The sequence below is a fragment of the Venturia canescens genome, chromosome 5 (genome assembly GCF_019457755.1).
Source record: "Venturia canescens isolate UGA chromosome 5, ASM1945775v1, whole genome shotgun sequence".
Classification (NCBI taxonomy): Eukaryota; Metazoa; Arthropoda; class Insecta; order Hymenoptera; family Ichneumonidae; genus Venturia; species Venturia canescens.
Window position 1 is genome coordinate 14,534,713 of NC_057425.1, and position 19,630 is coordinate 14,554,342.

The following is a 19,630-nucleotide window of genomic DNA, read 5'->3' on the forward strand; positions in this document are numbered from 1 at the left end:
CTTCTCTCTCTCTCTCAATATTTTTCTCTCACTCTCGCAGTCTTTCCACACGTAACGTTACGCACTCTCGCGTGCCGCTTGAACTTTCAAGGATTTCGCTGAGTTTGGCAATGTCCGGATTGGGCTAGGTCGGTTCTCTATACACTTTGTTTGCGCGATTATCGTAGCAATCGCACGAGCGGTCATAATCCTGTGCAATTTATTCTGTATTCGAGGTGAACCACGACAAATTGGAAAACGGAAGGTCGCTCTTCGTTGTGAAGAATTTTTTGGTTCACTCGCACTTGGCCATATCTCCGAAAATACACGCTCCAAGAAAAATCTCGGTGTGAGAGAGATTCCCCAATTCCCGTGGCCTTAGCCTCCTTGTTTACGCTCGCTGTGAAATTCTCACCACGAGTATATCCGTTTCTGCGCATTTGTGCGTGTGTGCGCGTGTGTGTTTATTGCGACGGTTTTTCTCGTTGCAAAATCGTCGCGAGCGAAACGCGTGGGACGCATATACTCGCGACTGGATTTTACTGGCCGCGAGCTCAAACATTCATTTTTCTCTAAGGCAACAAAAAAAATCTAACAAAAAAAAAAAATTCAAATTGTCAATATTTTATGAAAAGAGAGGAAAATCATCGACGCGTCGTCTCGCGATCCGTCCATTGAAAAAAAGCCGACGCAGCCGAAAAACTTTCTGCCCCATTTCTCGGAGCTTGATCAATAATGTTGCAAGTGGTTGCCGGATGAAAAAGATTTCGAAAAAATGTTACAATGCAGAAGGGAGAAAAGCCGTTAGTCAGAGGCTTTTCCGAAGGGTGAACCTCCAGTCTGGTGAAAGCTCTTGGGGGGATGAGGGTTGCCGACGAAAATGGTGATATCCTCCGCGTCTCGTTTCGTGCGCGCCCTCCTCCCGATCTTCGTAAAACTTGTGGGTTCTCGTTGCAGAGGGATAGCGGATCGCGAGAAGGGCGTTATTCCGTCGATTTAAGGGGTGAAATTGGAGCGGGTTAAGCCATTTTCATTGTCAGGGCTCTCGACACAAATATATAAATCCATGTGAACGTACATATTCTAGTATATACGTGCATTTACGTGTACCGATAGGTGCGAGGACTCGAATGGCTGGTGTAGTGCACCTGACCCATATAGAGGAGGCGTATTGATCGACCCAATTCCACAAAGGCCGGCCGGCCGGCCGGCCGGCGATACAGAGAGCGAGCGGAGCTGATGCGCGCGCGGCTCTATTTTTCTCTCTCGTTTAATTTCCCTTCGGCTTGGCTCGCGACGATGCTCCGGGTTTTCACTACATTTTCTGTGTTTTTTTTCCTCTGCGCACATCGCACGCGTACGGAGCGGCGAGCTACGCGAGCGAAGGAACGCACGTATCGGGGGTCGCGCGACGTCGCAACGTTTCGACGCGAAGTATGTACTCGCGGCCAACGAAATTACGTAATCTTCTAACCTACTGACTCAGCGGGAAGCTCTCGTCACGATGACGCGACTGCCTACGACTCCGAATACTACTTTACTACTGTACTCTCATCGGTTTTCTCCCGCCCCGGAGTCTCACGGACGAACAGACTCGATAAATACGCGTGCACGGACGAAATATACCGAGGAAGAGAGAGAGAAAGAGAGGAAGCGAAAAGATTATTTCTTCGCGCCAGGCCGAGAGATTCGTCAGAGAATGACAGCGTCATACTGTTCCATGAAATTCCAATGAAATTCCAATGACCCTCGCGACACCTCGATTCGGGCTAAACCGCTCCAACAATTTGTCCATTTTTTAAGCATTTTTCCGATTGAGCAACGAGGCAAGAAAAAATAAGGACGTGAAATCGATTTTTTTCGTGCACGGAGAAAACGGATTAGTTTTGTATAGCGAGGGATATATTTTTTTTCAAGAATTTTAAAAGTATTTAGGCATCGATTACAAACGGCGTAGTATTTTTTGAATTTTCCAATTTTTCATCCCTTCAATTCTAAACAGCTTCACGAGCATAGCAAAAAGTGATGCACGCGCGAGAACTATATTTGGTTTTGTTTTCGAGTGCTATTCGTCATGTCCAGACTAGCAATTACCGCGCGATAAGTGGAAATGTATTGTAAATCACAAATTTTCACTGTCAGCATAGTAAATTCTATGATCAATACACGAATGCACGAATACTTATAGAGAAAAACACTCTCAAGTCTTTTGAATAAAAGGGATGAGTATTGGTCTTTTTTACTATGGTGGATACAATAATTCTTATTACTGCTCTTCGAATAAATGCTGCAATCCAGTTCTGTACTGTCCCCGAGATAATATATTCTTAGTACTTTCCTCTAGAATTTTCGGCCTCGTTTTCTCCGTGTACTTTTTCTCTTATAAATTCGAGACCGAATCGCTCGGTTCTGGAAAATTCGTATCGCTTCCAACAGACTGAGGCGTTTGAAAAATATGCACTCTAGAGCGATACTTTCTCGCATTAAATTGAAATATTTGTTGATAAGCTCGTTCGCCCAAGTATGTATGTACAAAAGAGCAGTTCGTCGGCGTTGAGCTTCGTTGTTTAGTTTCCGAGTAAAAGAGCGCGCAGAAGCTCCAATGATCTTCTCTAGAAAATCTCGTTTTATTGAAATACGACGAGTCTCCCCGTCGATACGCGAATTTCTGGGTCATTGTGGCGAGCACACGCCATATTTTATAAAATTCTTCTACACATTTACGGTGCATATGGAGAAGGAGTTTTCTCCGCAGCTGGTTGCGATGCCCAGCGACGAAAGGCAACCGCGTCTAGTTGATGCGCGCAACGTCCCTGACACGCCTCGCGATTCTCACTTGGAAATCGGGCCCGTTGGCTCCTCGTTGCGTCCCCTCTCGCCGGGACGCCGAGCTTCTATCGCGCGAGCCTTCACCGACGTTATGAAAAAAACTGCAAACGGCCCATCGGTTCGCTGCGCTTAGGAATTTAATTCATTATTTTATTTCTTTAATTCAATAATTGCCTGGTGGCGAATTACTGCGCCAACAATGAGGCCGTTTTACGAGCGACAGATATGCAAAAAAACATACATTTCCAGGAGAACGGAACGACTCCGTGAGCCCTCGTTAATGCCGAAGCAAACACTAGTCTTTTATCCCGTTCTTTCGAACAATTATTAATTACGTTCCGCAGATCGTGCAACGACAAAAGATAGAGGACCGAGAAAAAACAAGAAGAAACAACAGTTGGCTATCGCACTGATGTTATTGAGATAGCGTTGTATATTTATGAAAAAAAAAGCAATTGTTTCGGTTAACGGTTAAAGCGTACACTCTCGCATACGTCGGTGAAATAATGCGTATACGAGAGCAGGGCTTTTGTGTTCATTTCAATTTCCATAAAATTTCTCGCATTACGCACACCGTTTACACACGACTTTATAGATGCGCAAGGGTGTGTACGTTTTCAAGTAATTATGTTTTGTACGAGAAGCAGGGCGGCGATTGTTACGCCACGCTAATTTTTCCTCCTTTTTTCTCCTCGGGCCGACAAACCACGCGGCCGAAATCGCAAGTCCCGGCGAGCAACAAGCGCATCGAATTCACACACCTGCTGGGAATGCGAAATTCCTGCTAAATCGCTGTTACGCTGCGGGTGCAAATGCTTCTTGAATAAAATCATCTGAAAACGTGGCATTTTGAGGAAACACCATAGAAATACGCCCCGATCGCTGTTAAAACTACTTTTCGGCAATTCGTGTCGAAAATTCCAACTTTCAGAGAGGCAGCAAGTTGTTTGATAGTTCGAGGTCGCATACAAAAAACAAAACGTCTGCGAAAACTACTGAAAACACTTTGCACGAATTTTTCCCGACTTTTCCTCATTTTTTATTCGGCTTGTCGACTGCCGCGACGTCATTCGAATAAGTTATTACGAAGCAAAAATATATCATTTATGAAGAAGTCGAAAGGCTCGTCGTGAAAGGGAAATTTCGTCGTTCTCACATCTCTTCAATTTCGTGACATTAATTAGTTGAAAAAATAATAAAATTCTTCATTTGAAAACGCGTGCGACTTTCGAACGCTCGGGAGGGAGCGCCGTGCACATGTGCGATTGAGCCTCGCATACGTAAGAATTGGAAAGCCAATTAGGCAGCGAACGAGTCCTCCTTACTCGTTGCTTCGTACATTTGATATCACTATTATGTATACATCAGGAGGGCACACGAGCCTCGGTTCTAAGTTTCCGGGATGAGGAAAGTTGGTAACTCAGATGTGAGCAATTCAGCTCTTGCGCGGAGTCTCGATTAATTATGAAAACCCTTGACAGAGCTTGACACTGTTCAACAGCTTGGTTTTCTCCATTATCACGCTTGTCGCGTGTTAAATATTTCAAGTCGGCTCAGCCTTATGAAAAGGCTCGTCCTCATAAAATGTGAGTTGAAACAACGCTGGAGCAAATTTATTTTCGCCAAAAAAGTAACTCACACCTCGAGAGGAAGCTCGCGGGGAAGCAAAGAAATCGTCGATGAGAATAAACTACTTGAAATAGTGGCGAGTTTTATTTTGTTTTTCAATAACTTTAATTCCGATGGAGGTTGAAGTCATTACGCTATTACGATCTTGGCGCGCATCCTCCAGCGTTGTTTTATTGTTGCCTCAAACGAAGTAAATCGAGTTTCGATCGGGCGAGAGGCCTTTCCCATCCTCTTGCTTCCTCCTTTATCCACGAGATCGAGAAAGATCTACATATATAGATAGCATGTGTGCAGTGTGTATGCATGATTGAAAAGTGGGAAAGAGGCCCCTCGAGGCCGCAGGTGCGGCCCAACCGAACGAGAAATCCCGAGGTTTTCTATCGAGGCATAACTCTGTCGAGTTCTCCTATATATAGAAATAAATATGAACGACTATGCGCGTGTTGCACGAGAATGTTAGAACCACCTGAAGAGAAGACGCGTACAGGCACAGGAATGAAATTTCAATCGTTCCCAGGTGCAGTGGACGACGCGCGATGATAAGTCATCAACGATCGCCCCGGAGCCGATCAATTAAAGAGCCATAACATTATGCGAGCAGCTCATTCATCCTCGAGGATAGAGTACGCGCGTAGCGTGGCTTTCAAAGCGAAAAGCTCGTTAAGAACGGCTAATCTTCCTTCCTTAGACGATATTAAGGTAGACGGGTGAATATTCGCTATCCAAGATTACGCGACGATATTTTTGTAGGCAAAAATGAATACGCGTACTGGATAAATTTGCAAAATTTCGACACTAGTTACCGTGTAGTTTAGCAGCAAATTTATTATTCAATATCGACTTTTCGTATACGCACGTGAAAAGTTATTGAATTTTTTCATTAGTTATATCCACGATTTCGCAAAAAAAAAAAAATCGATCGTTGTATTTCGTGGATATTCAAGAATACGTGAGTATTTTAATTTTTGAACCTTCCGTTCATAATCGGCGGAAACATGAAAAAATATCTAAGGAGAGAAATCATTCGGATTAAACGACAAATGGATCGGTATAACGTTTGGCAACTTTGCATTCAACATGCGTTCACACGTGACGTCAGTCCGACCTTTTGCTCATATTTTTTCGTTCGTTTCCTTCGCCACGTTTTTTTGTAAATTTTGTAAAATTTTTGATCGTTCATTTTTTCATTTTTCCTCCACTGCAATACTACTTTGGACATAGTAAACTCACTTCATAACCTATAAAATTTGTAAATGAAACTGACGCTGTCAGACGTTTTTTTAATAAAATAAAGTTGTATAAAAATGTTGGTTCTTTACCAATGATATTTCTAAAATAATGAAATTATTGTTTTCAAGTAAGTTTCGTCTTTTGAAATTTTCGAAAAATATAGTTGCTGCAAAAATCACGTATACCCGTCACCCACCTTGATGGATGTACGGGACGGAAGAAGCAGTATCCAAATAATAAAAAGGAGGTTGAACAACATCGAAAGAAAGAGGAGCGACAAAAGTTGTTCGACTATTGAGTAAAAACAGTAGAAATTGCACTCGTTTCGCGACGAAATGTTGCGTCCACGAATTAGTTATTTGGTTCGTGTAACAATGACGAAGATTCGATATACCACGTGCAAACTCGTGGCGTCGAATTTCAGGATCTTTTCGGTCCACGAAACGAGCGAACGAATGCGTTGCGCCACTGGCTCAGCCAGCCCTCGCTTTCGCGGTGCTGCGGTTCGCAAGGGAAGAACAAAAGCTCATGAAGTAGACAAAAATCGAGCTCCATAATTTTTGAAAGTCGTGTGCATTAAAAAAGCTCGTGACTGTATCACCGCGAATCGAGCATCGCTTATATAATCAGCTTTTCAATTCTTTCCCCTTCGGAGGTTTGCTTTTATTATTCCGCCGTAGGTCAGGACTGCGAGTTCGTACGGGGGCCAGGTGCGGTCGGACAGGTAACCGACCCGACCTCCCCGTCTCGTTTCTCCCACTACATTGCTCACACAACAGAGGGACCATAGTGCACACACACACATGCGGGCATGTGTATTCACAGACTGGCCAAAGAGCGACGAGGCGAAAACGATAAACGAGAATTTACGACGAGACGATGACCTTCGTGAGAGAATCCGCCCGATGGGCACTTTTGGTGCTCCAGGAGGGAAAGAGCGAGGCGAGGGGAAAATGGGGGGAGGAGACACTTGACAGGAGACGTTTTTTTGTCCGGAAGAAGCGAGTCCTTCGACGGTCAAAAGTGCTCCCAGTGCCTGGAGGAGACGCAGAAAAAAGAGGGAAAGGGGGACTTGACAGGTTCAAAAATCACTTGATATTATTTGGAGACGATGATCGAAAATAGACGAAAATTCATTTCGAAGTGATTGAAACATCTTGGTTTTGGTTCATCGGTGATTTTCTTTTGAGCTGGTTATCGTGAAATTATTTCATTGGAATATTGTGCTCCTCGCTTTTTTGTACACATCTTTCACATACTCAGAAGTAACAGAAAATTTTTCTTTTTTTTTTTCAATTTTTTTGTGCAACGGTGTGTTGTAAATGGCACCCCTTGAATGGGCACAGGACAAACAACCAAAAAGATTCTTAAAATATATGCTATTAACTATCGCACGACGTGGCGGATTTTCAAAATATTGTTTAGATAAAAAAATAGCGACCATTTGAAGAAAAAAAGTCACAATTTTTGTGGATTTCTCAGTAGGAAAGTTATCCAAAAACATACTTTTTCCCTACAAAATGCAATTTAAATAAAGTCGCTGGGATAAAAACTCAACACATCATTGTATAAAAATATACTATTAAAAAAATTTTTTAATTTTTTTCAGTACTTCTGAATATGTCAAAAATGTGTACACGACGTTTCATGTAAATCCGTCTAACCAATCTTTATTTATAAAGGAAACAAAGGACACATAAAATTCTAACGTTTATACTGTTCATAGCCCTCAACTTTCGTGACGATGTCCTGTTTCGAAGACTCGTCTGGAGGGTCACAACGTGCCATGTGACTCGGGGTAGAAGTTCTGAGATATTTCTACGGGGCGTTCCGCCTCCAAATTGATCAGCAAGCGAACGCAAACTTCCTTCCGTAAATTCCATCGAACATTTCTTATTTTCAAATGCTTTTGGAAACATAAAAAGAAAAACAGCACAATCAACTGTCTAAAATTATGGATCATAAATAATCGTTGAGCGATAGATTAAAAAAACTTTTGAAGAAATAATAAAAACAGCCAGCCTCGAAAAATACGCCGAGTCATATAATGAAAGGTTCTGAAATGGCAATTCAAAGTGAGCAAAAGACATTTGAAAAGGAGTCATAAAGCTAAGCGTTCCAACGGATAGAACAAAAATGGCGCATAATAACGAGAAACGAATGACTCCGATCAATTCCGTCTGAAAAGTCTTGCAGGGAAAATGGGAACCTTCGTGGCTTTCGAAGGGATGTCTGAAGATTGACCTCAGCACAGTCGAGACGTACGGTATGTGCGTGGTATGTTTGTCAGGAGGGGAGAGAATTGGGATTCCAGAAAGGGGAAATGAGGGCTCGGCGGGTAGAGAGATGGATATACTTTGGGGAGCGAACAGATCTGATGCCTTCAGGTAGATAAAGGAGAAAAACCAATGGGCAAAGTAAGAGTCCCTCTTTTCGAGCCCACAGGCTCGAATCAATTTTGAATTTCAACGTCGAGGAGTTTAGATTTCGTGCCACGACGCTGAAGTTTGTAACGTTCGAGTCCAACGAAATGAACGAAAAAAATATTTGTAATTGACTCATTATTTATTTCACGAATCATTGGAACATCATCATTGGTTGAATAACTACGAATTGCAAATTGGCTAGAGATAAAAATTGGAGATTTACTAAAATTATTCGAGACTTTTGTTTTTCAGATCATTTCGTTGGACTCGAACGTTGCAAACTCCAGCGTCATTTTCGTGCCTACATATATGTGTGGGTAGAGTTTGGAATCGACGAGAACGAGACGCTCTTAATTTGTTCTAATGTTCATTCGCACGCTCCAACGCTACGTTCACGAACGATTTATAAAAAGTACAAATACGTCATTCGTGGGTGAAAGGCTCGATCGTTCGAGTGGTTTAATCCCCGAAAATCTCCTTCGGGACTTTACACCGATGTGCACGCACCTGCAACGCATCGTCCCCTGCATGGCAACGAACGAGAAAGTTTCTCCAAATCCCCGAATAAAAGGAAAGGGACAAACCCCCTTGTTGTTCAATATTCGCTGCAGGTTCGCCAGCTTCGAAAAAAATGCTTTCACGAACCTCCGATTAGGATGTTGATTTTTTTTCAGCCCGCATAGCTCATGCGACTCGACTAAAACTGCTCTAATTCTTCATATATGGAGAGAGTTTAATTTGAAAAATTACCGTCCAGTAACGATAGTGCACGGAGAGACTTTTGTAGCAAAAATTACTATGTTTTTATAGTAACTTCGGACCACATCGATATTATAATAATAATCGCTACGGAGTGTGTCAAATAATGCAAAAGTTTGGGGAACCATTACCACAATTGTACTATATCAAAAATCAACACCGAACGAATTTTCATCAAAAACATAGTAAATAATGAAACGATTTGATGAAAATTTAGGAGATACCATAGCAGTCGTTTTTCTGTGCTATACGAAAAATTACATAGTTTCGTATTTTCTCTTTCACCGTACTGAAGTTTGCTCAATAATATAGCAAAATTCAATTCGATTCAATATAGCAATTTGTCCAGTCCGATTCACCAATTTTTAACATTTCGCCAAAGACACGAGTGACATTCGGATATCGATGCATCGTTCGATGTAAGAATGTCCCAGATCTAAATTTTACCTATCGTACATAGTAAAATTTGAGACACCTGCTTTCGGCATCAAAATTGCTATGCACTTTGGTGAAATGTAATTGAATGGCGATATAGAACAGCGCTGCTATAAAACATAGCAAATTTCTCTAGCAAATTCATCCGAAATATTCGTATAAAAGTCTCTCCGTGTGCGGTGATGAGCCGCCATTCGTGATATGGTGGGGAAAAAATTGAATTTTCCTATACATTAAATAATATTCATTTGTCAAAGTAGGCACTTTTACCGGAGTATTTCTAAAAGTACGTCTAAAAAAATGGCCGGTTAAAGGTGCCGTACTTTTGAAGATTATTTCAATATTTATATCCAAATTCACCGTGCGTGAATTTTACTGCGTTGCACTGTTAAAATTTCCGTACGAATGTTTATGCGAGGATGCGACGATAATAGGAACATGGCAGGGGGATGTTGTCGCTATATCGGCCTCTTTCCCCATTCTTTTAATATGCTCAGCTCTTTCTCGAAGTGTCTGAATCGCCGATTTAGTGTGCTACGGAATTCGGAAGCGAGCGATCGATACTTACATTGGGCCAAAGTCATTTAACCGCGATGCGCCGTAAAATTTGCTAAAAGTTTTGTAAATTTTAGTATACGTACCGTAAGTTTAACTATCCGCAATATTTACGATTATAAAACTGAAAATTCGGCAAAATATTGAAAATTTTACAGCGCGCTACAGGAATTAATTTTTTTTGTTAACTTGTCCCCGCAGTCGAACACATCCGGTAAATTCTACAGTGAATTTCACGCTAAATATATTACCGTTTAATTCTCTCCGTGTAAGAACTTCACAAAACATTATCCGAATTTTCATCAATTAAATTGTCATGCAATTATTGAATTTTTCGTTCAAGCTCGCCGAAATTGACGGGACGGAGCTCGCTCGCTGAGGCACCCCCTTTTTTAAATACACAATATTATTGATAATTTAATATAGAAGTAATCATTGGGCAGATCGCGATTTAAAACAAAACCGAAAAAGGTTCGTACGATTTGACGCTACGATTCTACACACGAAAATGTGTTGCAATCCTCCATCTCATTTCGTCCGTTGATTTTCCTCTCCCGCATTCATAAACCCGCGAGTGTCCTCGGAGTTGACAGTGCCTCAAATGTCGCGCATCTCGCAGTTTAATAGTCAATATCTTTTCACATAAGTCGCGATAACCCCAAACTTTTTTCATATATTCTGAATCCTTTCAAACCTGAAGAACGGCACTCAAGTATTTCCCTCCATTTCTGTTGCGCGACTGGGACACGTGTTTGGAGAAATATTTTTCCACATGATTAAGGAGGGTGGATCACGAAATAAAAATAATCAGAATTTGATCAAATTTCGTGATAACATTCTTTGGCATCGAGTACACAAATATACAATTTTTTCCAAATTTTTTTACCACATGGTTATCGCATAATTGAGCGTTAAATCCAAGTTCTTATGCACGAGATGTATAATTCATGTAAACTCTATTCCTATACACGTGAACTTTAGTGTTCAATTACTCGCGAGAGCTATGTAATAGAAAAAACTAAAAAAATTCATATTGTCTTATATAAAAGAATAAATTTACCAAATTTTATGAAATTCTTAATACGCATTGTATCGTCGCGTTCCACCCTCCTTAAAAATCGTAACTTTAATAATTCTCTTCCTTCTTAAATGGTCGACGTTCCGAGATTTTGCATACCGCAATATTGCTGGTAACTCGACCATGAGATACTGAAAAATGATTTTGTTTTTAGCGGGAAGAAGGCACAAGTTTTACTATTCTAGAGATTTAGCGTATATGAGAAAAGGGAAATGAAATTGTCGTTATAGCTACGATCGTTCAACGATCGAAACGAGTTTTCGAAGGATCGTTAGGGGGCAGCGAGATGTTCATCCTCGACGACGAAGGCTGTTGAACTCTTTCTCTTCCCTCGTTCTCCGCTCGACGTACGCTTTTACACAATTATCTCATGGATCGACGATACACGCGGTGTGCACGGGAGCTCATACAGTCCCTTCATCTTTGTCCTTTTCCTTCGGAAATTCGTGTACGGCGGTGACACAGAGGGGAAAAGATCGATATTCAAGTACGAGAGATAAAGCAGCTCGAATATATTTCGTAAAATTTTCTCGCACGCTCGTGTGCTTCGAGACGTTTGAGGAGAAATGCACGAGTAAAAGCTAACCGAGAGGCAAAGCGAAATCCGAGGGTCGTACGAACCTTCGCGAAAATCGAGACAGGTGAGAGGCTTGCACGCGCGAAGGGCGGTTTTCACGGATCGTCGAGCCAGAATCGACGTAATCCGTTGACAAAAGCCCGCGCGAGGCGCTCATTATCCTCGATTTCCTTTTACAACGCTTTCCGAGTTTGTAAATAAGCGAGAACGCGCGTGTAAATAACCAGCACTACCCGGCTCACCTTTTCATATTTTTCAAAGCCAACTTTACTCTCGATTTAATCAAATGTTATCAAATAATGATTCGACTTACCCGGGTACGTGAGGCACTTCGATCGAGTGCGACGATGCGCGTTTACGATCGCCGGCCATGTCGGCCAACCTTGCAAAATCGGTGTCCTGGTCTGCGAGCCGAGCACTTTTGCGCGACTCCAAAAGTCTGATCTCGTCGATGCGTCTCGTCAAGGTCATTGTGCCCTGAAACAAATAAAATTCTCGTTCTTATCTCTCGAAATTGAAGAAAATAAATCTATTAAAATCGCTCGGAGACACAAATATGTAGTCGACGAATAAACAACTTTGGTCCAGAGATCGTTGGTAAAAAGCTTGAAACTATCGAAACACACGCAAACGCGCGCAAACGCGCGCGCGCGACCGGATTCGATCTTCCGAAATCGACAATAAAAACGCGTTGAGCACCAGTCAGTTATCGCTACGGTCGATTGCTTCCGAAAACTTTCACGCACATTAATCCGACACGCGAAACGAAAGTGTGTACTCGCCGCAATGCATATGCTGGAAAAACTAATTCAAACATGATTTACAGCACAGAAATAATAGTTTCAATCTTCTTGCGTTGACTTGGCTCCGAAAAACAAGAATTTATGAACGCACTTGATAGAAAATCTACGCAACCGTAAAGAGACTCTCACGATGATAATAACCATACACGAATGAGCCTACAAATTAAATCCAACAGTCAAGAGCAAAAAGTGTAACTATATGTCGTGTGTGTTTTGTCCCTCAATCGTTACGACACGAAGACACGAAACACGTGCACTTTTCCACAGATTCGAATGTACGCAAACAAATCACGGATCATCGCTCTTTTCTATATTTGCTTCCGCCAGTTTTTCTTCCCAATAACCTTTTTGTCATCGTAATAAAAGGGATGGAAAAGAAAATAGGAAAGAGAGAGAGAGCGCCGAGATGGGGAAACAAGATCAAATGGTTTACGAGCGCCGCAGCAGTCAGAGAGAGAGAGAGAGAGAGAGAGAGAGAGAGAGAGAGAGAGAGAGAGAGAGAAAGAGGAAGATATTGCAAAGGAAAAACATGAAGCGCGCGTGTACTCGCGCAACTCCTGATGGCCGGAGTATTCGTGAAGGATGCATATAATATGACCCGAGGGAGTTTTGCAAACTCGTCATTATCTTCCCATTACCGCGCCTCCTCGTACGCACAAGAAAGATAAACCGAGTGGTATTACTCTATAGGCTTTAATACATGCATGCGCGTGTATATTTGTAAGTATAAATATATTATTGTACGTATGTAAAAACGAGCTTCTTCGCTCTTCTTCCTCCTTCCATTCTCCCACTTTTTTCCTCTTTATTTTTCCTCTCTCGTTCCCAAGTATTATTTCTTATCCATTATTATTCTCGGTGAGTACTCGATCTCGAGTGCCTACGAGCGGGTTTGGCACACCCGCGGGGCAATTACGGGTCACTCGTGCACTGAGAAATCGCGAAATGCAACACAAACAACGAGCCTCTCGTCACACCTACGTGAGCATCCGTTCCACGAGTGCCTCATTTTCTTCACTTTGCGAATTCACCAATGCGCGAATGATGGAAGAATAACACAGGAATAGCTGAATTTTACATCGATCGGTCAAGATACGTGGACGATATGTCTTCTCTGTGAATGTGCTAACGACGACGCAGGGTCCCATGAAAATTTACCGGAAACCGTTGATACGTGATCTTTCGTCAATTATATTGCGTCACCAGAGATCATTGCGACTCGTATAAATTCGAGTATTAAAACTTTACGATCGCTGATTCGAGTATTATTTACGATCGGCACTTTTTTTTATCAACTTTTTGTATAATTTTATCAATTTATAAAATAAATTTTATAAAATACTTTATTTATTGAAAAAAAAAAAATTTTTTTAATTAAAAATTTATAAAAAAACTGACTCATTTCGTGCAACGACCTGAAGTTTGCAACGTTGGGGCACAACGAAATAAGCATTTGTAATTCACCAATTTTTTATTTCACGAAGCATCGGTGCAGGTTGAAGAACTACGAATCGCAAATTCGGCAGAGGGAGCAAAATTGGAGAATTACTGGAATTATTGGAGAGTTTTTTACATCCTTTCGTTGGACTCCAACGTTGGAAACTTCAGCTTCATTTCGTGTATAATTTTTTTTATAATCCCCAGTTTGGTTGTTCGATTATACACTATCACAGAAAACACGAAGATATAGAAGCTGCTTTGTCCGTGATGTTTCTTCTCTTTCGAAGGAGTAGAGATTCCCATTTTTTGGTCGAGCCTAATGAATCTCATGATAAAGTGATTTCGCAAAACTTTTTCTGATCCCGGTTTACGATGGTGATAAAAATTTGATAAAAATTCTGTTCGGGGGTCAATTATTGTCAGACTAAGGCGCGATCTCCCGCAATTTTATTCGATTCTGAATCGCAGTCGTAATTTTCATTACACCATGCATTTATTCACAGCTTCGTAAAGTTATTTTGAAGAACTTTATTTGGAGTTTGAGAATTCATGTGTACGGTAACGGCGCGGTTCCCGGGGACGTTTACACCATCGGCGTTGTCTAAGCTTCTTGTAACGCGATACGTCAAAGAGGGTAGAACCAAAATGTGAGGGAGTTGTCGCGGATGGAAAAGCATCTCGCCGGGGTGGTGAGGTTTCGGGTGTCCCAGCTGATGCTGTTTCGAGACGAGCCCGCGAACCATACGCAAGTCCAGCATGCGATCGGACACATTCGATCTTTCAACAGAGCGGGGAGGGCGCGAGAAGAGCGTATTTCTCTTTGCGGTGTGCCCAACTCGCTTGTGCGCTGTGCGTGCGCTTCCAGGGAGATTATAAAAAAATCGATTTCGGACTCGTAAACGTCGAAAAAATCATGATTTATTAAATCACTCTCGCCTATTTTGATATGCAACTGAATGTTTCATCTTACATTTTCGTGCGATCAACATCGAGTCATTTACCCAATTAATGACGCACTTTGCTTTCTCCTTTTGATGCTCAATACGATAATATATCGAACCAATAACGCTTCCTGTCATCGTCGCAGTGAAATTCTGACGGTCATGCTCCCAAATGAATTTTAATCTTTTCCTTTATCCTTGCGCGCAGTCGACAGCGGGGGCCAAAAATTTGAAACTTTTCGATGAGTTTACCGGAAGCTCATTTCGTCAAATCGCGCGTCGTAACGTTTCCATCAGGCTTTATGCGGCCTTTTTTCTGGGGAAGATCAACCGCGATCCGGCGCAAAGTTTCCTCCTCACCACATCCTGTTATGTTACATACTGAATATTTAATACACAACAATGAGGCTTGCGCGTGAGGACGAGGACGAGAGTTTCACGGCAAAAAGATCGGCAAGAAGAAAAATAAAAACGAAGGAGGAACGGCGGAGGGGGGCAACGTTAGTACAGAAGTGATAGCAGTAATAGTAGTAATAGTGAAAGAAAGAGAGAGGCGAGTTGGCTGAGAGCCACGCAACGTCGAGCAGACTGCACTTTCTCCGACTTTCAAATTTTCTTCTCTCGTCGTCGCGAGCGCTCTTTGGCTGGACTTGAGATCCCACAAAGCACACATTCGCGTACAATTTGAAGCAGAAAACTACTGTGTAAACGAGCGAGAACAATCTCGTATAAATGGGAAATTATTATGATCGAAGGCTGTGAGAGAACGGCACGTTAAATCAGTCCTGCTCGCGGAGATTGAACTTTGCGATAATGGCTCTCTCCGATGGTACCGGCAGTCTGCGAAACCGGCCGCTTTACGAGGGAGTGTCGGGCGACGAAATTTTGGGGAGGAAATTCCTAAAAGTTTTTCGCGCTTAAGGCGCCCTTCGAGAGATATTCATTGAGTTTGTGTCGCGGCGAATCCCGTCGAGGGAAACGATAAAGTGGGCGTGGCCAACGCTCGTTTACTCGTCATTCGCGAAGGGATCGATCGACGAGAATAATGCAAGAGAGAAGTTTGACCTTCGGAATTTGGGGAGGAATCTTTTCGAGCAAGTTTCGATGCTGCTTTTGCGTCAGTCTGTATACGAGGAAGGGAACTCAAGCTCCGTTGATCTTAAGGCCCATTCGGAGCACGTGATAGCCAAGAAACTACATAACCGACGGAGCGCTCCAACACGTTCTTCCGGGATCGATTAGTCGCTATCTCAGTTTTACTGCACTTGGGTGCAGAAAGGTTGAGTATCGAAACAAGATTATATAGGGAATCTGGTATGTCCGTATGCTGAGAAACAAAAAGGCCTAACCGACGTGAGTTTGCAGGTTAAACGAGACAGGTCACGCCCTCGTATTCGCCGGAGCAATCATCAACATGTGTGTGCTGAGAGTGAGTCGACGTAACGGGGAATCCCCGTTCGATCGATCCTCGCGCCGGTCTCATGTTTTCCTCTCGAAGGAACACAACAAAAATCTTCGAGCCCCGCTCGCATTTGCATAATCTTCCAGCAATATTTTTCTCGTTTATTATCCGTTTTTTTTTTTTTTTTTTTTTTTTTTTCATATAATTGAAACGACAAACTTGTTTCTTGACACACTGACGCTGATTTCGAATAACGAATGAAATATTACTCGAAGGAGCTTCTTTCGTCAGGATTGAAAAAACAACAACAGCAAAAACAAAATCCAACGGCACGGCGGGTTAACGAAAAGTGATTTTTTTTATCGCTCGGGTTCTCGATATCGTCGAATTCCCCCTCGAGGTATGTAGGAACGAGTGATACGTGAAACCGCGACGTATAATTGTCCGAGTGACAGTGAGATTGATTGATTGAAATTTCAATAGTTGGCCTAGATTCACACGTCACGCCGCTGCAGGTGAAAAAAGAAATCGATTTTTAAATTTTTGATTTTTAGAAATCGCCGCCGGGGTATTTCGGCCGAAGGATTGTCGTTTCGGTCTTTTAAGATGCGTCAAAAATCATAAACTACTCAAATTGCCATCCACTAAATGTCGCTTCAAACGGTTCGGACTCAGTTTTGAATGCAGCTAATGCAAGGATTACTAATTTAACCCTCTCGGACCGTATGTTGTCTCTCACTGTAAAAAATTTTATGAAATTTACAATACTTTTACTAGATATACAGCGCGGTGTATGAATTTTACAAACTGGGTATATGAAATGAAAATTAATACACTTGTGGGGTAAATTTAAAACGGTATTATAAATTCCTATAACTGATGTGAAATTTACAATACGTGATATTCAATATTCAAAACGTAACATTTTTTTCGTCGTATCTTTAGCTACATCAACAACAAAAATATAGAAGAATAACGATTTGGTAACTAAAGTTAAGTGTGTGTACATTAAATTTAATATACAAAAGTATATTATTAATATTAGCAAATAACTTTTTTATGTTTATATACATGAGAGTCAAAATTTCATCGCATGTGCATTCATTTTCATAATTAATTTTTATGAGCTACACTTTTACTGGCACAATACCCAGTTTGGATTTCAAAAATCGTATCTGAAGTTTCACACACCGTGTCCGCGTAAGAATTTCCTAAACGTATATATTAATTTTCATACAGAAATTTTTTACGCTGATACGTAACACGCGCTTCCGGGCCTCGTAAAACTGCATCGGTTCTAACTGCCTATATAGTTGCCTCAAGCAAGGCTAGTTTGCACCAAGATACTCAAAAACCGAGAGATAAAGTGCTCTAACCCATCGAAATATCAATACGAAGGCGGCGTTTCGTGTTGAGTTGGCGCTGTGTGAAAACGTGTGCGTCACGTTTCGGCGCAAGAACGTTTCAAATAAAGACGTTCCAGCCCCCACGGATATTTTTGAGCGGAATGTTTTGAAAATTCCTCCGAATTCGGTGAATACTATATTTAAATAAAGTAAAAAAATGTCATGAAAGAAATGAAGATTTATGGAAAATTCCTTGGAACACTTTCGATGTGTGTGTGTGTGTGTGGAATCGTTGGGTGGGTTTGTTTTGCAAAAAGAATCGTCGCGTAAAAAAATAAACGTTCGATTAATTCGGCCCGTCTCGCGCCGAAACAGCCGCGCCAAATCGCCCTGCTCCGCGGTGGAAACGTGTTTTATTTATCGCAAAAGAAAAAAAGAAAACTTAGGTGCTAAATTCATTCGTAAAATTTTCCGATTTTACACCCGAGTGCTGCGCCGCGCAGCCAACATTCAAAAATTCGTATTTCCCAACAAAAAAAACTAAAATAGGCCTCGGTCTTAGAGGATTAATAAAAAAAGGCAATCGAATTCTAAACTGTCTCGTAGACTTCGGCTTGACAAAATTGTCAATTGGCCAATATAAAGAAGTTGAAAAAAAGCAATATCGTAATAATCCGTTGGTAACTGAAGTGTTACAATATTTATAACACTTGTACGAGTTCTCTTTCGTTGCGAAAGCCATAATCAGTGAGCGCACACGTGCACGAATACAATCACGTTCACGTATGACTTCGTATATATATACATATACACATGTGGCTCATATAAATGTATATAAACATGATAAAGCAGGTGAAAGTGCATTTGCTTCATTTCACAAGGTGTTCACCATGCACGCCGGGCTCTAGCACGTTTCTAGGCGATATATACATACGTATATGGACGCATGGAAGCTCGAATACGTACAACGCCGAGGCATGCAATCCCGGTGGCTTTTAACTGCTTCGTTACAACTGTCCGCCACTCGGAGGGAATAAGCTACGAATGTCCGATCGGAAAATTGGTTGGTCCATGGTTGGAAACAATTCCTCGGCCTTTTTCCCGGTTACCAATCAAGAAAACACGAAAATTACTGAATCACGAAGAAAAAACTTTTCGTTCATCAGCGGTCTGTAAAAATAGCTGTTATTCTTGTCCATCGAGCTCTCGCAGCGACTTTTACACGATTCCGACGTTTTAGTTTTATTTTATCTTTTTTTTTGTGGCTAACAAAAATGATCGTTTCGTTCGGACGAAATTTTTATAAATTGTCGGAAAAAATCAACTTTTCATGAATTTTCTCATAGTTTGGTTTTTACACGGAGCAGATTCTTTACGATTTCAAGTTAAAGTTATATTCTATTTCGTTAAATCTTCTCCGTTGCCGATGAAAGTGATCATTTCGTTGGAACGAAATCGTCTCGAATGGTCCGAGGAAAATGAAATAGAAAGTGAGATTTGAAATTTTCATTGCTACTGTGAGATCAATGAAGGATTATGACGATTCGACGCACTCCGTCGAGGCCAAAGTCACGAACGTTAAACGACGAGAAGAATAAAAAAAAGAGCGAGAGGAAGAGGAAGAGATATAAAAAAGACAAAAGACGAAAGGCAGCAGTAATTGCGGACACGCAATCGTACAAACGTGAAAATAATGCGCGAGTCGTTTTTGCCACGTGCAGTCGCACCGATAGTCGCGCCGCGTACAATGGGAGAAAGAGCCGAGGGAAGAGGCTTGACAAAGAAAGTAAACAAGATCGAGAGGGGGAAATACGTGTTGATAAGCTTGGACAAGAAAACGGTTTGGAGTGACGCGTGTTCCTCGGTGCTCAACTGATATACTCAACCCGAAGTATATCACGCTCAACGTACGAGAAACGAGTGTCGAATGTCCCCGATAATAATTCGTCACTCCCGACCAGCTGGTCTCGTAATTTTTGTCATGGCGAGCGCGCGCGCCCGCCCTCGCGACTATCTTTTCTATCGCGTGCATAATGGACGAGTCTTGGCGTACACAAGCGTTCATACGACACACCATATTCGTACTACATAAAAGGAAATGCTCGCATATCGCATTCCAAACAGTTTACCCATATATAAATGCAATATACGTTATACGTTATGTGATAACAGTAAACGCCGAGAGTTTCTACTTAACACCT

General features: G+C 41.7%; 1 protein-coding gene across 3 annotated transcripts in view; it reads right to left on the reverse strand.

Annotated features, from left to right (window-relative positions):
• The window catches only part of LOC122411446 (Glucose transporter 4 enhancer factor), a 120,578-nt gene that overhangs the window by 66,353 nt on the left and 34,595 nt on the right, over positions 1–19,630 (reverse strand). For all 3 annotated transcript variants that reach the window (XM_043420217.1, XM_043420219.1, XM_043420218.1), the window contains exon 2: positions 11,811–11,974. In XM_043420217.1, coding sequence (XP_043276152.1) covers positions 11,811–11,974 — 164 coding nt within the window. The remainder of the gene's footprint in view (positions 1–11,810; positions 11,975–19,630) is intronic.